The 15,162-nt window shown below is 38.6% G+C and overlaps 1 protein-coding gene across 2 annotated transcripts in view; it reads left to right on the top strand.

Moving 5' to 3' along the window:
• elg1 (enhanced level of genomic instability 1) overlaps positions 1–15,162 on the top strand; it is a 260,212-nt gene that overhangs the window by 184,151 nt on the left and 60,899 nt on the right. For both annotated transcript variants that reach the window (XM_067121580.1, XM_067121590.1), the window contains exon 12: positions 9,361–9,497. In XM_067121580.1, the coding sequence (XP_066977681.1) occupies positions 9,361–9,497 (137 nt within the window). The remainder of the gene's footprint in view (positions 1–9,360; positions 9,498–15,162) is intronic.

Below are 15,162 nucleotides of genomic sequence, written 5' to 3'. Positions count from 1 at the left end.
GTTTATTTTACTCTTTTTAGCTTCAAGGTTTAAAATATTTTCCAATAAGGGTTGCTTTTTTAATGGTTTTGTGAAATAAGAAACTATCAAGGTTTATTAGGATAAGGAAAGGTCAGTGAAATAGATATGCTAGCTGGTTCAGGATTAAATTGACCAATAAAATAATTATGAGAAGTAAAAGACCATATGTTCAACCAAGAAGCTATTGCTTGGGCAGGAATGAAGAAAGTCTGATTAATTTGCATAGTTGTGAGATAGCAGATAAGTGTCCATCAAACATATAGCTATAACTCAGTGACCTATAACTCACTACAGGATACATCGCCTATGACCTATTATAGTATAAGTACAAAAGGTACCTGACATATGGATTGATTTTAGAATTTTTTGCTAATTTACTGGCTCTAGTTGTTATGTAATACAGTATAGTGGAATTTCCAGGCACTATAAAGGGAAACTAAAAATTATGAGGGAAAAATGTAAGAAATTGTAACATTTATTTAAGAGCAATGCTTACACTTACGCAAGATGAAGAGCATCCAAGGAAATCTGAAATGCATGCAGGCATTGACTTAAGGTTTCTAATAGATATTCCGATCATAGACATAGCATGGACTTTTGAGTTCTAAAAAATTTTCCGGTTATAGATTGTCCTGGAGTTTATTGGCAACTGTGATCATTATATCATAGCAGTTTGTACCTAAATAACTCATTATACTCCCTGCAGTGCAAGAAATTGAATCAGGCTATTATAAGAGATTTTGATTAAATCCTGTCCAAATAAAACTACCAACACCAAGACTGATTCATTTTAATTTAAGGGCACATATAGATGATCATACCTTGACAATCAGTCCAGGTTAATCATATGGAAAAGTAGTAGTTAGCATCTGAAATACCAGAACACTGCAAAACATTTGGAAGCAAACAGTGTTAGTAGATTTATCAAAATATGAAAATAATTAGACAAACACTGCTAAAACTGGCACTGGGTTTGGGAGAAAGTACCCCAAGACATCTTTTTAAACAGCCAAAATAAGATTATTATTTTCAATGTTTCAAGATAAAATCTTTTTGCTATTTTTGTACATATGTATTTAGGATTGTGAAGTTTGAATGGATCAAGGGTTTTTTACCTACAGTATCTGTATGGAAAGACCAATAGTAAAGAAACTAGAAAAATGTGACATAGTGGAGGAGCAGACCCTGTAAAAGGAAGATAATTTCTCTTGATTGTGGGGCCACAGTTCAAAGGACATTTGGAAAAAAATGAGCAACATCCTTGATGAAGTAGAAAACAGGTTTTGACGTAGGAAAAACCTATTTTTGGTAGTCGCTGTTGAGTCCTCAAGGAGTTGCCGTCCATGGTCTACCAGAGCTCCATGGTGACTAAACTAATATCAGAGAATTCTCTTCTAGTTAGTCTTTTGGCCAGGTATTGTGTCGTAATGATTAACATTGTAACACATGATGGAGTATATAATGGTCTCAAAGATAAGAGGGCACTTTCCCTTATCTTTGGTAAAGCTAAACCCAGTTTTTCCAACGTCAAAGAACCCTGCAAGAAAGAGAAGTGACCTATTGTGCATGCACATCCGCCCTCTTGTTTACAATCGGGCCGTTAAAAGACCAAGGAGCCATTACTCTCTGTTGGTCTGTGCAGGTTGATCCCTTAGCCCAAATCCCATGCCTTTTAAGTCAGGAAGTGGGAGGTGAGGACTCAACAGTGACTACCAGAAATAGGTTTTTCCTACGTCAAAACCTGTTTTTATAAGCGTGTCCTTCATTTAGATCTCTAGGGCTTTACAAAAGATATTGACAATTGTGAAAAAGGAAGCAAGCTCTGCTTTTTCAATCCCAACACCCCAAAGGAAATAGCATTTTAGACCAAGGTCAAGCCACAGATTTCAAGTCCCATTCTTTATTCAAATACTTTTTCAGGTTTTGATGCAAGAACAAGAAACTATACACGAACTACGTTTAGGATGTAGTTCTACAGTGGCTTACCCTAAAGCATACTGGGTTTTGTTGTAGTACTGTCACCCATCTCCCAGTGATAGTTGGCATACTCACCGTCAATATGACCCTGGTTTCTGCCGCCTTTTACAGAGTTAACACTAACTATACCCACCTACTGATACAGTGTAGTCAGAATTTGTTGAACGCTTGTGGCAATGATTTAACTGATGACCACCCTGTACATTTGGAGACTTCTTTGAAAGAGACATTTCTGAAGAAAGCCAAAGACGTACTTACTTTCCTAACATCATGTGACCTTTTTAATGAGAAAACACTACAATCATTCTCAGTCTTTGTAGGGAGTGGTTAGTTTTTGCTAGGGTGTAGGAAAATAGGACCTTCTGGGGTGTTTGCCGTGACTTCTAGGTAAATCTTAAGTGCTTGAACCAGGCGTAATGTCTTGTCTGCTAAATTGAATTTTCTTATAAGAATGGATATCCTTTTTAAAGGATCCATATTCTTGGCCAGGAATGATGGGCAGGGGACAATAATAATAGTTGATAGTCAGCTATTTAAGTACCTTCGTCCTAAGAGCCAGTTCACACTAATACTGTCTACGAACTCCTGATGCTAAATGCAGTCAAGAAGATCACCTTTGTAGCCTGTGCCTTGTGGTTTATATTGGGTCCACTGAATTAGGGGGTTGATGAGAGTCTAAGCACCTTGTTCAGGGACCAAGCAATTGGAAGCCTTCGGGAGTGGGCGCTGTAGAGCAAAAGACACCCAGAGAAATGACAATTTCTATACTGGAGTCAATCCGAATCCATAAAGCAAGGGTTCGTTAAAGCAGCCTTGTATGCCATGACTGTTGAAACCACAAGCATTTGTCTTCAAAGGGTATAAGAAAATAAAGTTTCTAGAAATCTCGCTGAGCTCTCAGCATGGATATGATCTAACCATAACTTCCACTTATGGAATGGTAATGCTGGATAGAAATCCATAATTTTTGTACTAGGTACCTAGCAATGTTGAGTGAGTAATTATCACGATAGGTATTTTTAAAAAAATCTGTATGTGAAGGTCTCGGCTTAGAAAGGAGAGACTTTCCCTCCTACTGTCTGGGACAAGAACGGCGACGACAGTGGAATTGATCTTTTTGTCCGTTGTTGAGGTAATAGGAACCAATGCCTGTTTGGCCAATTTGGGGCTATTAAGTACACTATTCCTATGAAGGTTAGAAGTTTGCTCAAAACCTTTGAAATCTGGGACAAAGGAGGAAAAATTATCGTCCTCCCCTTGTTCCAGTCTTAAGGAAGGCATCTCTTGCTGTTGCAAACCTGTCGGGTTGGAGACATACATTAGGAGTTTGTGATTCTAGTATGTAGTGGCAGGTCCACTTCAGTTAAGGAAGCATATTATTGTATTTGAAAAGTGGTTGTCAACATCCACTCTGTTGAAGATGTCATTTTCCTTGATAGAGTCTGCTAATACAATGAGACCCCTGTGAGGTGAACTGCAAGAGCGTGCCACTTCCCTTGCTTGTGCCATCGAAGGATGGCTAACATCCATATTGAGAGGAGGTGAATGTGATCCAGACCTCTTGATGTAGCAGGATATGTGTGGTTATGTTCTCTCTTTTGAGTTTGAGTTTTGAGAGACAAAAGACGTATCAGCTTCCAGAGACCCAGTATAACAATTCCTGAGTAGCTGATCACCTCCCTATACCTGACAATCCTCCCAACCTGTCAATGAGGCATCTGTGAGTTTGTCACTCATACAGATGGAGGAGTCAGGGTGACCTGTTTCACCAGAGATTCCTTCCAAATCTAAGGCCAAAGTATCTCCCCAACTCTTTAAATCCTTTGATGAGGTCTGTCTCGCATCTTTTTTCTTGCATGCGATAGCCAGAATTTGTTCACATTTTTAGTTGCAATCTATGTATTGGATCTATTACTGGCGAGAACTGCAGCAGGCTCATCGTACGCTCTGATTGCCATCTGGAAACTCTGGGCTGTGTAAAGAACCTTTTGAGGACTTGCCTTATTCTGTTTTGAGATGATGGGGAGAGACAACAGGCCGTGAAGAGTATTCCAACACAGTCCCAGCCACTGAAAGTGTCTGCACAGAGCAGGCGTGAGGCAGAGATGTTTTAGAATTTATAATAAAAGCGTTTTGACTGTACTGTAGTCTATTGACCATTGCTGTTAAGTTTTCAAGCACTCTTTCTTGTAGATTTAGATCTTTTGTTTGAGTTCGAATGAATACCGTAGCTAGTTTTGAAAAATATTCTTTAGGCAATGTTTATCCCAAAGGACATGACTTTGAATCTGTAAGTATCTCCCTATTCGGAACCTTGGGAAGGGGCGGAAGGGAACGGCTATAGGGATGTGCCAGTGTGCATCTTTCAGAGCCATAGAAACTGTCCAAACCCCTTTTTGAAATGATTCAATGTACTCAGGCAACGGTAATCATTCAAACTTTACATTAACAATGTGCTTGTTCAATGTTGATTGGTTTTAGGATCACTCTTCTTTTGGATGGAGTCCCTTTTGAGGACACTGAAGAGACATACTTGAGTGGCGAATATGCATAAGTTTCTGTCCCCACAGGAAAAACCATTGTCTGTGATGTCATCGAAGCTGACCCCCAACCAATGTAATTCCTCTTGGTATCTGCCTCCTCCTCTGCCTTCACCTTTGATAAGACATTCCAGGTGTTGTTTTTCCTTTTTCCCCCTATAAGATGGTCTTTGGACCTTGTGAAAAAGGATGGTTTTGAAGTTGCTCTTGTCCCTTTGCAGGGAATTGTCCTTACAGCCACTAACTGTTTTGAAGAAAAATTTTGGGGTGACTGAAGGCTTATATGATGCTGATCAAAGTGAGCCTTCTTTGGGGGTTGGGTAAAAGGGAATTTTGGGTTCTTTGTTTCCTGAATTCCTCTTTTCCCAGAAGAGTATGCACGGTACAATTCTGTTGGTGGGCATGCTTGTTAAGTTGAGCCACAACTGACTCCTCTAACAGGTCCTTACAGAAGGGGTTAGAATGTAACAATGCAGTGGCATTGGAGAGTGATTTGATGGAGCTCTCCGCGCTTCCATTACGCAATTTTATCGCCATTCTAGGAGATCAAAGAGTGCTTTCCTTCGGATTCTCAGACTTTTGGCCTCAACAGCAAAAAGTATCTGGGATGTTCTGGAAGCCTTAGATGGCAACTTCCAGCAGGTGGTAGAAGATTTAATAGCAGCTAAAGAAATTGAACCTAGCATAAAATTCTGGCGAGGCTACTTGGTGAGCAGCAGGTCTAATTCAAAGGAAGTAGAGATCATTTTCATTGACCTGATGAGAGTAATTTCTTTAGTTTTTAATGCTATAAGCACAGGTAAGAAAATACATTTCTGATGGTTTCTTTCAAGCCTAGTGGATGGTACCAGGTGCCATTTTGTATTAAGGAATGCTGCCATTTGTAAATTCTGCATTTACAACTTGATCATACTCTCTCATTAATTACCTACTTGCCATTGGCGAGAAAGTGCACATTGGGTGTCGCCAAAGGTTATCCAGTATCATCAGGGGTGAGTATTGGAGCCTCTGTTATGTTTTGATCTGAAGTTCTGTATTCCAAACTGACCCATTGTTGTATCTAGTCGGAATTCTAAAATCAGACCTTTTTTGAGCAACATTTGTATCACACTCACTTTTAGGTTACAGGATGTAGTACTTTTACACTTTGGTGCGTGCATGATGACTGACTTTGCTTTCAGAATCATACTTCATGTCCCTTATATATTGCCATTCTGTGGTAAGGGCATCCTTGATGGTACTCAGTTTTCTTACGGAATTGACCAAATGGCGCAAACTGTGTATCCCTTTTGGGGGAACTTGCAGCAAACAGTGTTTCCTTTTACAGGTACAGGTCAGTAAAAACATTTTCCCTTACAGAACTGATCCGTCTTGCAAACTGTATCCCTTTTGGGGAGCTTGCTGCAACCTGTGTATCCTTTGGGGTACAGATGTTAAACTCAATTTTCTTACAGAACTGATCCAAATGCCACAAACTGTGTATCCTATTTTGGAGAGCTTGCCACAAAATGTCATATCATACAGGGGAGCTTGCCATAAACAGTGTATCCCTTTTGGGGAGCTTGCCATAAACTTTGTCACTTTTGGGGGCTTTAATCTAACTGAGCTTCAGCAACTAAACTGAACTGTATTAATGAAGGGGCAGAAGTCCTGGTCAAGTTACTATACCTTTCCAAAAAAGTAGACATTTCAGTCAGAGTTAGGTGGATCCCAGTATCCCTTCTGGGGGAAAGATCCTATTCAGCAATGATAGCTGCATGGGGAATAGAATTCCTTCTGAGGTTTCTCCATAGCTGGCTTAAATTTGTCCCTGAGCCTTCTGGGTTCAGCAAGGGCCATTTAGGTAAGCAATATTTACTTTCCCATATTTTTATTAGAATGTGAACTCCATGTAAAAAGTCTCTACTTCCTCCACAAGGTTAACCTGGGAGGTATTGGCGACTGTGTTAATGGGTTTAGCACATTGATGTTCAGAGAAAGGGGTTAACTATCTGCTGCCAGAGTTCTGCCGGAAAGATAATCACCATACTGCCCTACTGAACCTAGGCCCCATTGGGACAGCTTACAAGGAGCTGTTTCATGCTTAAAACTTGCTGCCAGGGCGTACTACAGATCTCGCCCAAATCTGACCAGGCAAATTTCCTTGTTTTGTACAAAAAGTGAACCGAGGAGCAATTTGCTCTGGAATGCGCCCGAACTGAGGATCCTGCTATTGGCCTGTAGTGATATAAAGCAAGTTGTTATCAGAAAGCTAGTTAGTATTAATTATTTTTAGAGTGAAGGACACTTCTGTAGTTCCTCATACAGTTCCATATTACAGAAGTAATTTGATTACAATTGTGCAGTTTAATACATTTAATTAAATATCTATATTAAACCTTTTAAGAGTTTAGGTTAGTTTTGATACCTGTACATGGCTGTATTACCTATACACTGCTAGTCCTTTTGCAATGGCCAAATTAAATTTTAATTCCAGTTGTCATGCCATTCAAGACTAACTGCTCTGAACTAATTTGTTTGACTAACAAACTACTGTTTTGTATAGCTTAGGGTAATGATTCTAGTTTAATCTAAAATTAACTAGATAGAGGATTTCTTAGAGGTTCTTGCTTAACCTATTCTGAAGCATTACAACTTAAAAGATATATAAACTTTACAGAAAATAATTCTCTTATCAGTTTTTCTGTTTATGTAGCCGAGACTACCTTTTCATCTGATGTTAGGCCATTGCTGTTTCAGGCTAATAGTAGGATATTCCTTATAAGGGGTTCCTGCCATGTAGTTAGGCTTCTGCCTGTTCTGGATTTATATCTCCTTTAAGGATATAGGCTACACAGAACCCTACTAGCATGTAACCTTACAGATATGTTGCGTTATAACAAACTAGGTTATATTATTTGGCTAGGATACTGTTTATGTATAATCCTAGTATAGAATTTATAACCTAATCAATTATTATAAACTTATAATTATTCAACTGTTGTCTAACTTGGTTTATTGTTTATATCAAATCCTAAATATTGGTTTACCATATAAAACTGTAATCACTATTGTGTAACATTATTAGCAAAACCTTATAACCAGGTTATAACTTACTCTAATCTAGGCTACTGCCTAATCCGGATTATTTAATTCACAGTTAAGTGTATGGGTTACATAAACAAAACACAATTAGCCTACCTTAGTATGTAGCCTTAAGGCTGGGTACCATCTCATCCAGCACAGATGCGATTTCATCTAGTCCTAATTACACATGGTCAAGGCAACAATTTACTCAAAAATGGGATGTTTCATGATTACCCACTTAACTGACTATAAGGTAATGCCTAGGCTTGTCCTGGATTATTTAGCTCATGCTAAGTGCACAGGCTTATATAAAGGAAAAAAATTATACTAATGTGAGCCTCATTGTTGGGGCTATCGATTTACTTTGCTGATATTGTTATTATCTGATCCTAGGGTCCTCAGTCTAAAGCTTGGCCACTTGGGATCGTAATCCAGGATGTACATGGGCTGCAGACAGCATCCACTGTAATCTAGTCCTGATTATTCACGCCTGCCTAGATTATTGTAGATGTAAGTATCATCTGAAAGGATTTTCCATATTAATAATAAGTTGTGAAACATTTTTTTTAGTTAAAACATTTAGTTAGAACTTAAAACAATTTTAGTTTTACGATACTAGGTAGCAATCAACGCATTACGAAACTAGGTAGGCTAGCGATCAACGAGCTGGGTTCCGGCTTTAACACAAATTATATAAATTCCAGAAGTTTAAAACTAAAACTTTCAGCTGTTTGTTAATATTGAGCACTTATCATGCTATTTTTGTGTTTCCATAATCTCACGATACTAAAACAAGAGAAAAAGTCGAATTTTTAGGGCGGCTAAATGCTGACGTGAACACGTTAGCTTTAGACCGAACAGTGTGTCCTTGGTCTTTTAACAGCCCAGTTGTAAACAAGAGGCGGATGTGCACTTCAATAGTCACTTCTCTTTCTTGCAGGAGTTCTTTTGACTTTGGAAAAACTGGGTTCAACCGCTGAAGATAAGAAAGTGCCCTCCATCTTTGAGTCCGTGCTCCATCATGTGTTATAATGTTAATCATTACGACTCAATACCTGGCTAGAGACTGACTTAAAGAGAATTCTTTGATATTAGTTTGGTCACCATGGAGCTCCTTGAGGATGAAACAACCGACTATGCTATCAAAGCTTGTTAAGCCACTAGTTTTAAGAAAATCCTATTTGTAAGCCAATGGAAAATTTACATTGTCAGATAGCTAGTAATAATAGACTTATGAGTAAAAAGAGCAAATACTTATGACATGCACAAGGCATGTGTTTTTCTTTGCAACAGAAATATGGACATTTACAAAGCAAATGGAGGAGATTATAGAAAAGTTTTAACTACAAAATTTTGAGATGCATGCTTGGAGAGCACTTGGAAGAGTATTGTAGATGTGTAATACGCTGAGGGGTGTGTCCTGTGAAAGTTGAGAGAAATAGTTTGGGCATGTGATGAGAGATGAACAGTTACAAGAAGCAGTGAATACTATATGAAAGCTAGAAGGTCCAGATCCTCAAGGAAAAGACCATCAGTGTAGAGTGACTAGATGGGAGTTGGGGCAGAAGGGTTACAAGATAGAAAAGAGCAGATGGAAATTGTGTCTATTTTTGCCAAGAAAAAACATTTCTTAAAATATTAGTGGTGGTGATGTAGTTTTTCGTGTTGCATTGTATATGTAGAATCCTTTCAGGAAAGGGAACACCTAGAACCTAAGTCTTTAGGACTGATAGGTAATTTTCTTCCTCATTAACAGGTGATAGTGATTTTATAGTGTCAGAGGAATCAAGTTGTGACGAGGAAGACTTTGTCAGCACTTACTTGCTTTGTGGACCACCTGGTGTTGGGAAGACTGCAGTTGTTTATGCTCTTGCTGCTGAATTAGGCTACAATGTAGGTAGTTTGCAGTTACTTTTCTTTATTTGCAATATTTTGAATGTGTATTAGCATTACGCTTATCCAGCTTATATTGGAAGTGGTAATAATGTAGGTTAACCATTGCTGAAAATCCAACCGTAACTGTCTCTTATTTCATAAAAGGATATGTTGGGTAAGTATTCTTTAGAAGTAAATGAATGGCTTTATTAAACATTATTGTTCATGGTGTGCCTACAACTTGCCTCAGTAGGAATGAATGATCATTGCTCTTCGTTGGGCGAGTCAGTAGAGCTGTAGAGTAGCACTCGCTAGGCCCGAGTTCGAGTCTCCGGCCGGCTGATGAAGTGTGAGAGGAATTTATTTCTGGTGATAGAAATTCATTTCTCGCTATAATGTGGTTCAGATTCCACAATAATCTGTAGGTCCCGTTGCTAAGTAACCAATTGGTTCTTAGCCATGTAATATAAGTCTAATCCTTCAGGCCACCCCTAGGAGAGCTGTTAATCAGCTCAGTGGTCTGGTAAAACTAAGGTATACTTAACTACTACTACAAACCAATGCCCTTGAAACAAATGTCATTGGCTTGCATGCTGATCGAAATCTTTGGAAACTGTTAGTTTCCACGAGCTGTCCAGTTCCAATTGGATAATTACCGCTTCCTTAAGCATGGACATTGGTGTTATTTAGCAAAAACTGTGTAGTGGTTTTTAGGAACAATTTTGGTTATACCACTGGTGCAACAAGTTCCAGGTGCTAGGTAAACTTTTGATGTTTATGCGCCATATTATCAGTTAGACATAATTGTATAGTAAAAATACAAACTGAGATGGTAAGGAGAATAAATGTGTTACTGAGCATCCTGGGTAAAATAAAAAATTTTTCTGGTGAAACTTACCATCTATCATTTGCCTTTATCTAAGACTAGTTGGTGCAGGTTCGACAAGTATTAAAATAGAAATAGTCATTAACCCTTAAACGCCGAGCCTCTATTTACAAAAACGTCTCCCGTATGCCGGCGGCGTTTGGGAGTTAGTGCTGAAGCGGAAAAAAAGTTTTTTTCAAAAAATCACAGCATGCTTAGTTTTTAAGATTAAGAGTTCATTTTTGGCTCCTTTTTTCGTCATTGCCTGAAGTTTAGTATGCAACCATCAGAAATGAAAAAAAATATCATTATCATATATAAATATTGAAATATATGACAGCGCAAAAAAAAATTTTCATATATAATTTTATACAAATCGCGCTGTGAGCAACACGGTTAAAGCTAACAGGTTATTTTTTTTTCTTTGTATTGTACACTAAATTGCGATGATTTTGGTATATAACAAATTGTAAAACGATCAATGCAACACAGAGAAAATATTATCACAAAATGATGCATGAATTCGTAACTCGTGGACGTAAAAAAATGTTTTTTTCAAAAATTCACCATAAATCGAAATTGTGCTAGAGACTTCCCGTTTGTTGAAAAATGAAACTAATTGATTGAATATTACTAGACTGTAAGTGTTTTAGCTTACAATTGCAGTTTTCGACCATTTCGGTCGAGTTAAAGTTGACCGAAGGTTGAAGTTTTGGCAGTTATCGTGATTTATGTGAAAATATTTCAAAACTGATAAAAGCTACAACCATGAGCTATTTTCTGTTGTATTCTACATGAAATTGCGCACATTTTCATACATAAAAGTTTATGTAATGACTAATGTAAACGATGCAAACATTACGACAACGTGACGAAAGAATTTCTGAGATGTTCGGCCGAGTTACTACTTGCGCCGAGACGTAAGGATTTTTTTTTTTTTTTTTTTTTTTTTCCTTCAGAAATTCACCATAAATCGAAATATTGTGCTAGAGACTTCCAGTTTGTTGCAAAATGAAGGTACATGATTGAATATTACTAGAATGTAAGAGTTTTAGCTTATAATTGCGTTTTTTTACCATTTCGGTCGAGTTAAAGTTGACCGAAAGTTGAAATTTTGGCAGTTATCGTGATTTATATGAAAATATTTCAAAACTGATAAAAGCTACAACCATGAGTTATTTTCTGTTGTATTCTACATGAAATTGCGCACATTTCCATATATAAAACTTTATGTAACGACTAATATAAAACAGTGCAAACATTACGACAACGTGATGAAAGAATTTCTGGCGCGGACGTAAGGAAAAAGTTTTTTCAAAAATTCACCATAAATCGAAATATTGTGCTAGAGACTTCCAATTTGTTGCAAAATGAAGGTAAATGATTGAATATTACTAGAATGTAAGAGTTTTAGCTACAATTGCGTTTTTTACCATTTCGGTCGAGTCAAAGTTGACCGGGTTGAAATTTTGGCAGTTATCGTGGTTTATATGAAAATATTTCCAAACTGATAAAAGCTACAACCATGGGTTGTATTTTGCTGTATTTTACATGAAATTATGCACATTTTCATATGTAAAACTTTATGTAACGGCTAATATAAAACAGTGCAAAAATTACAACAAAATGACGAAAGAATTTCTGAAATTTTTCGCCGAGTTACCAAGCAGTCATAAGGAAAAGTTTTTTCAAAAATTCACCATAAATCGAAATATTTTGCTAGAGACTTCCAATTTGTTGCAAAATGAAGGCACATGATTGAATATTACTAGAATGTAAGAGTTTTAGCTTACAATTGCGTTTTTTTCGACCATTTCAGTCATGTCAAAAGTTGACCGGGTTGAAATTTTTTGTAGTCGACGTGACGGCACGCGTCCACTTGGCACCCAACAGACAATTTTAGTCGACGTATGATACGTCCAGTAGGTGTTTAAGGGTTAATGAACACTCTCAATAGTTACCCACCACCTTCTGAAGCTCTTTGGAGGGTGGGGGTAATACAGCGATCATTTTGGTTGTTATTTTTCTCTTGTTGATGAAACCGGCCAGTTGTATAGACAAGTGCTCTGAATTTTGGGTTTGTCTGTCTTTGTTAACGAATTGGATTGTCTGGATATTGGTTTGTTTTTGGCAGTATGGATTCTTCTTCTCAATATTCCCAATCAAAATCTGTTAGATTTTGTAAGGTAAGTGGTTGTAAGACCAGATTGGGTTCATTGATGTACAATAATCACGGAGGCAGTAAGTTGTGATTCAGACAACCTCTTGTTATTATTGCAAGGATTGGTTTTTGGAAGAGATAGAAAAGATGGTAAATTGCATAATTAGAAGAGAGAAGGACAGACCTAGAAAGAGAGTAAAGAGAGCAGGTAGTCTCGAATCTAGGTCTTCCTTAGAATTAACACCTGGTCTAGAAGATAGAGATAGTTTATAGATTCCTCTCTAGTGCGTATAGATCCTTCTACACCCACTAAGTTAGCTCATGGTAGTAGTTTAGCATTAATCCAGAATTGAATTTTTTTTATAACAAATTTGAGTCTTTTGTTTTGAATATGTTTAGTGCACTGACAGGGATAGTGTCCTCTCATTCCTTTGGCCACTCCCCTGACGCAGCCTTGCCGGTCACCTCAGCACCCTCTGCCGACAGGCCTGGTAGTCCCTCCCTGAGCTTCCAGACAAGGGCTAACATCCCAGGATGTTCAAGGACTGCCTTCTGTCTCCTACCTTTGCTTCCAGGTCCTCCATGGACAAACATAGATTGCGCTCGGCTAAGGATAGACATGATAGGGTGAAAAGGTTTGGACCTTAGTGTTTGACTCTGTTGTCTCATGGTTATTCTAGTGATTCTTCTGAGCCAGGTAACCAATCACAGTCCGTAACGAATTCTGCTGTTGCTCCTGCAGCCATCTCTAGGAGTAGAGATGCACCTAGGTAGTAAGTGTTCGCACCAAGTCTCCCATTCTGTCGCTGATGGTCCAAGATTTGATTTTATATTAGCCACCGATATGTCCGCATCTGAGGCTTTTAAGGCTTTTATGGGCTGCCTTTCTAAAGCAAAGACTAAGCATGCCAGATATTCACTTTTGCCCATGAGTACGCCAAGTTCTGCTTGGTGTTCGAGGCCACGGGAGGTGTTGAGGCTGTGCGAGGCGTCGTTGAGTCCGCACAAGATGTCAGCGAGTCCACACAAGGCATCAGTGAGTCCGCATGAGGCATCAGCAAGTCTGCAAGAGGCAGCTCTGTGACAAGTGTGGAGGACTCTGATGGCCCTCTTTGCCATGTTGTTGAATGCCATGCTCCAGCCTAGGAACATGCTTGATGTCATAGTATTTCACTGCTTGGACTGCTGAGACCAATCCTAGTGAAGTTTGGGATGTCAGCAAAAACCCTTCATTCCCTTAAGGCCACAACAGAAATGGTTCCCTGATCTGGTGTTGTCATGGACTATTACAAGTCTGTTCCTTCTTGGAAGTATCTTCAGAAGCAACCACACTGCAATCAGTTGTACAGAGACCCAGGGTAGCTACACCTTCATGTGTGGATTTTAACAAGCATAGTCATTTTAGAGGTTACTGCAGGAGCTGTTGCAACCCCCTATGGGTCGTCTACCACTACTCATACCAAGGAAAGTGTTATAGGTTCATGACTAGGTTCAGTAAATGGGGTCCCTATCCCATCAATGCTTCTGTTCCCATGTTAACTCAGGAATGTGAGGAAGTCCTCTCTCCATTCCATTCAAGGTTATTTTCCTTAATCTTTGGTCTCTCCATTATGACTTAGACTTGGAGAAACAGTTGGGACAATTCTGACCTCTTTGATCCCTTTAGCAGTTCAATTTCTAAAATTTATGTTAAACTTCCAAAGCCTTTTTGGTAGTGCTTTGCTTTTTTATTTGATTTTTGAGACTTTATTTTTAATTTCCCTGGAGTCTTTTCAGTGTTTCAGTTAGTGCTGTGTCCTTGCAGGGAAAGTATTACTGTAACCACTGGCCCTTGATAGGACTCTTTGTTTTCCCTGGAGTTTATGTTCAAGCCTTAATTATCAAACAAGAATGGCTCAGTATTCAACTCCTTTGCTGTTGGTGCCTTGCTCTCGTCTCTTGAGGACAGTTTTCGTGTCCTGTGAGAGCCTTCATGTCTTAGCTCCATAGAATGGAATCCTTTTGACAATTCTAGTTGTCTGATCCTGCACATGGGTTGTCAGAATAGTCTTGCTCCTAAGAATTCTAGTTCTTCTTGGCTATGGAAGGTCATTTCGTGGGCTTTTGTGGATATTTCATGTTGGGACCTTTCACTACTCAGAAATCAAGTGTCATGAGGTTTGAACCCTCTCCTCCCTCCTTGCTTTTAAGTTAACTTAGAGCCCTGTTCCATGATTAAAAAGGCACTTAACTCTGTCAGAATACCCTTGCTAGATTTGACCTATGTGATGTTGCTCATAAATCCCATGTTTATTTGCTATTATGTATTGTCACAGTGGGCCATGTACTATTGGTGGTAAGGGATGTGGGTGTTTCATCTTCATTCTCATTGTGGCTTCATTCCTCATGTGTGACACATTAGTGGCATGCATTTCATAGGGTACCCACCCTTGTGTGTGAGGTGTTTACTATGCCAGGCTTTTTCTGTTAAAAATCCATAATCTGGAAGCACCCATGATTTCAAGGTAGATTGCCCACTTCATCTACTTAGGGGGAATAAGTTTCCTGCAGCTACATATACCTTTCTCTTCAAGGGTTCATTTACTTCATTCTCTCTCCTAAATTGCAATTCAGGCTATTTATGTTTAATGGGTTCATCCTAACAAACAACTTTTTCA

This window comes from Macrobrachium rosenbergii, chromosome 2, assembly GCF_040412425.1.
Source record: "Macrobrachium rosenbergii isolate ZJJX-2024 chromosome 2, ASM4041242v1, whole genome shotgun sequence".
Lineage (NCBI taxonomy): Eukaryota > Metazoa > Arthropoda > Malacostraca > Decapoda > Palaemonidae > Macrobrachium > Macrobrachium rosenbergii.
Note: the sequence above shows the minus strand (reverse complement) of the source record. Positions and strands in the feature narration are given on the sequence as shown.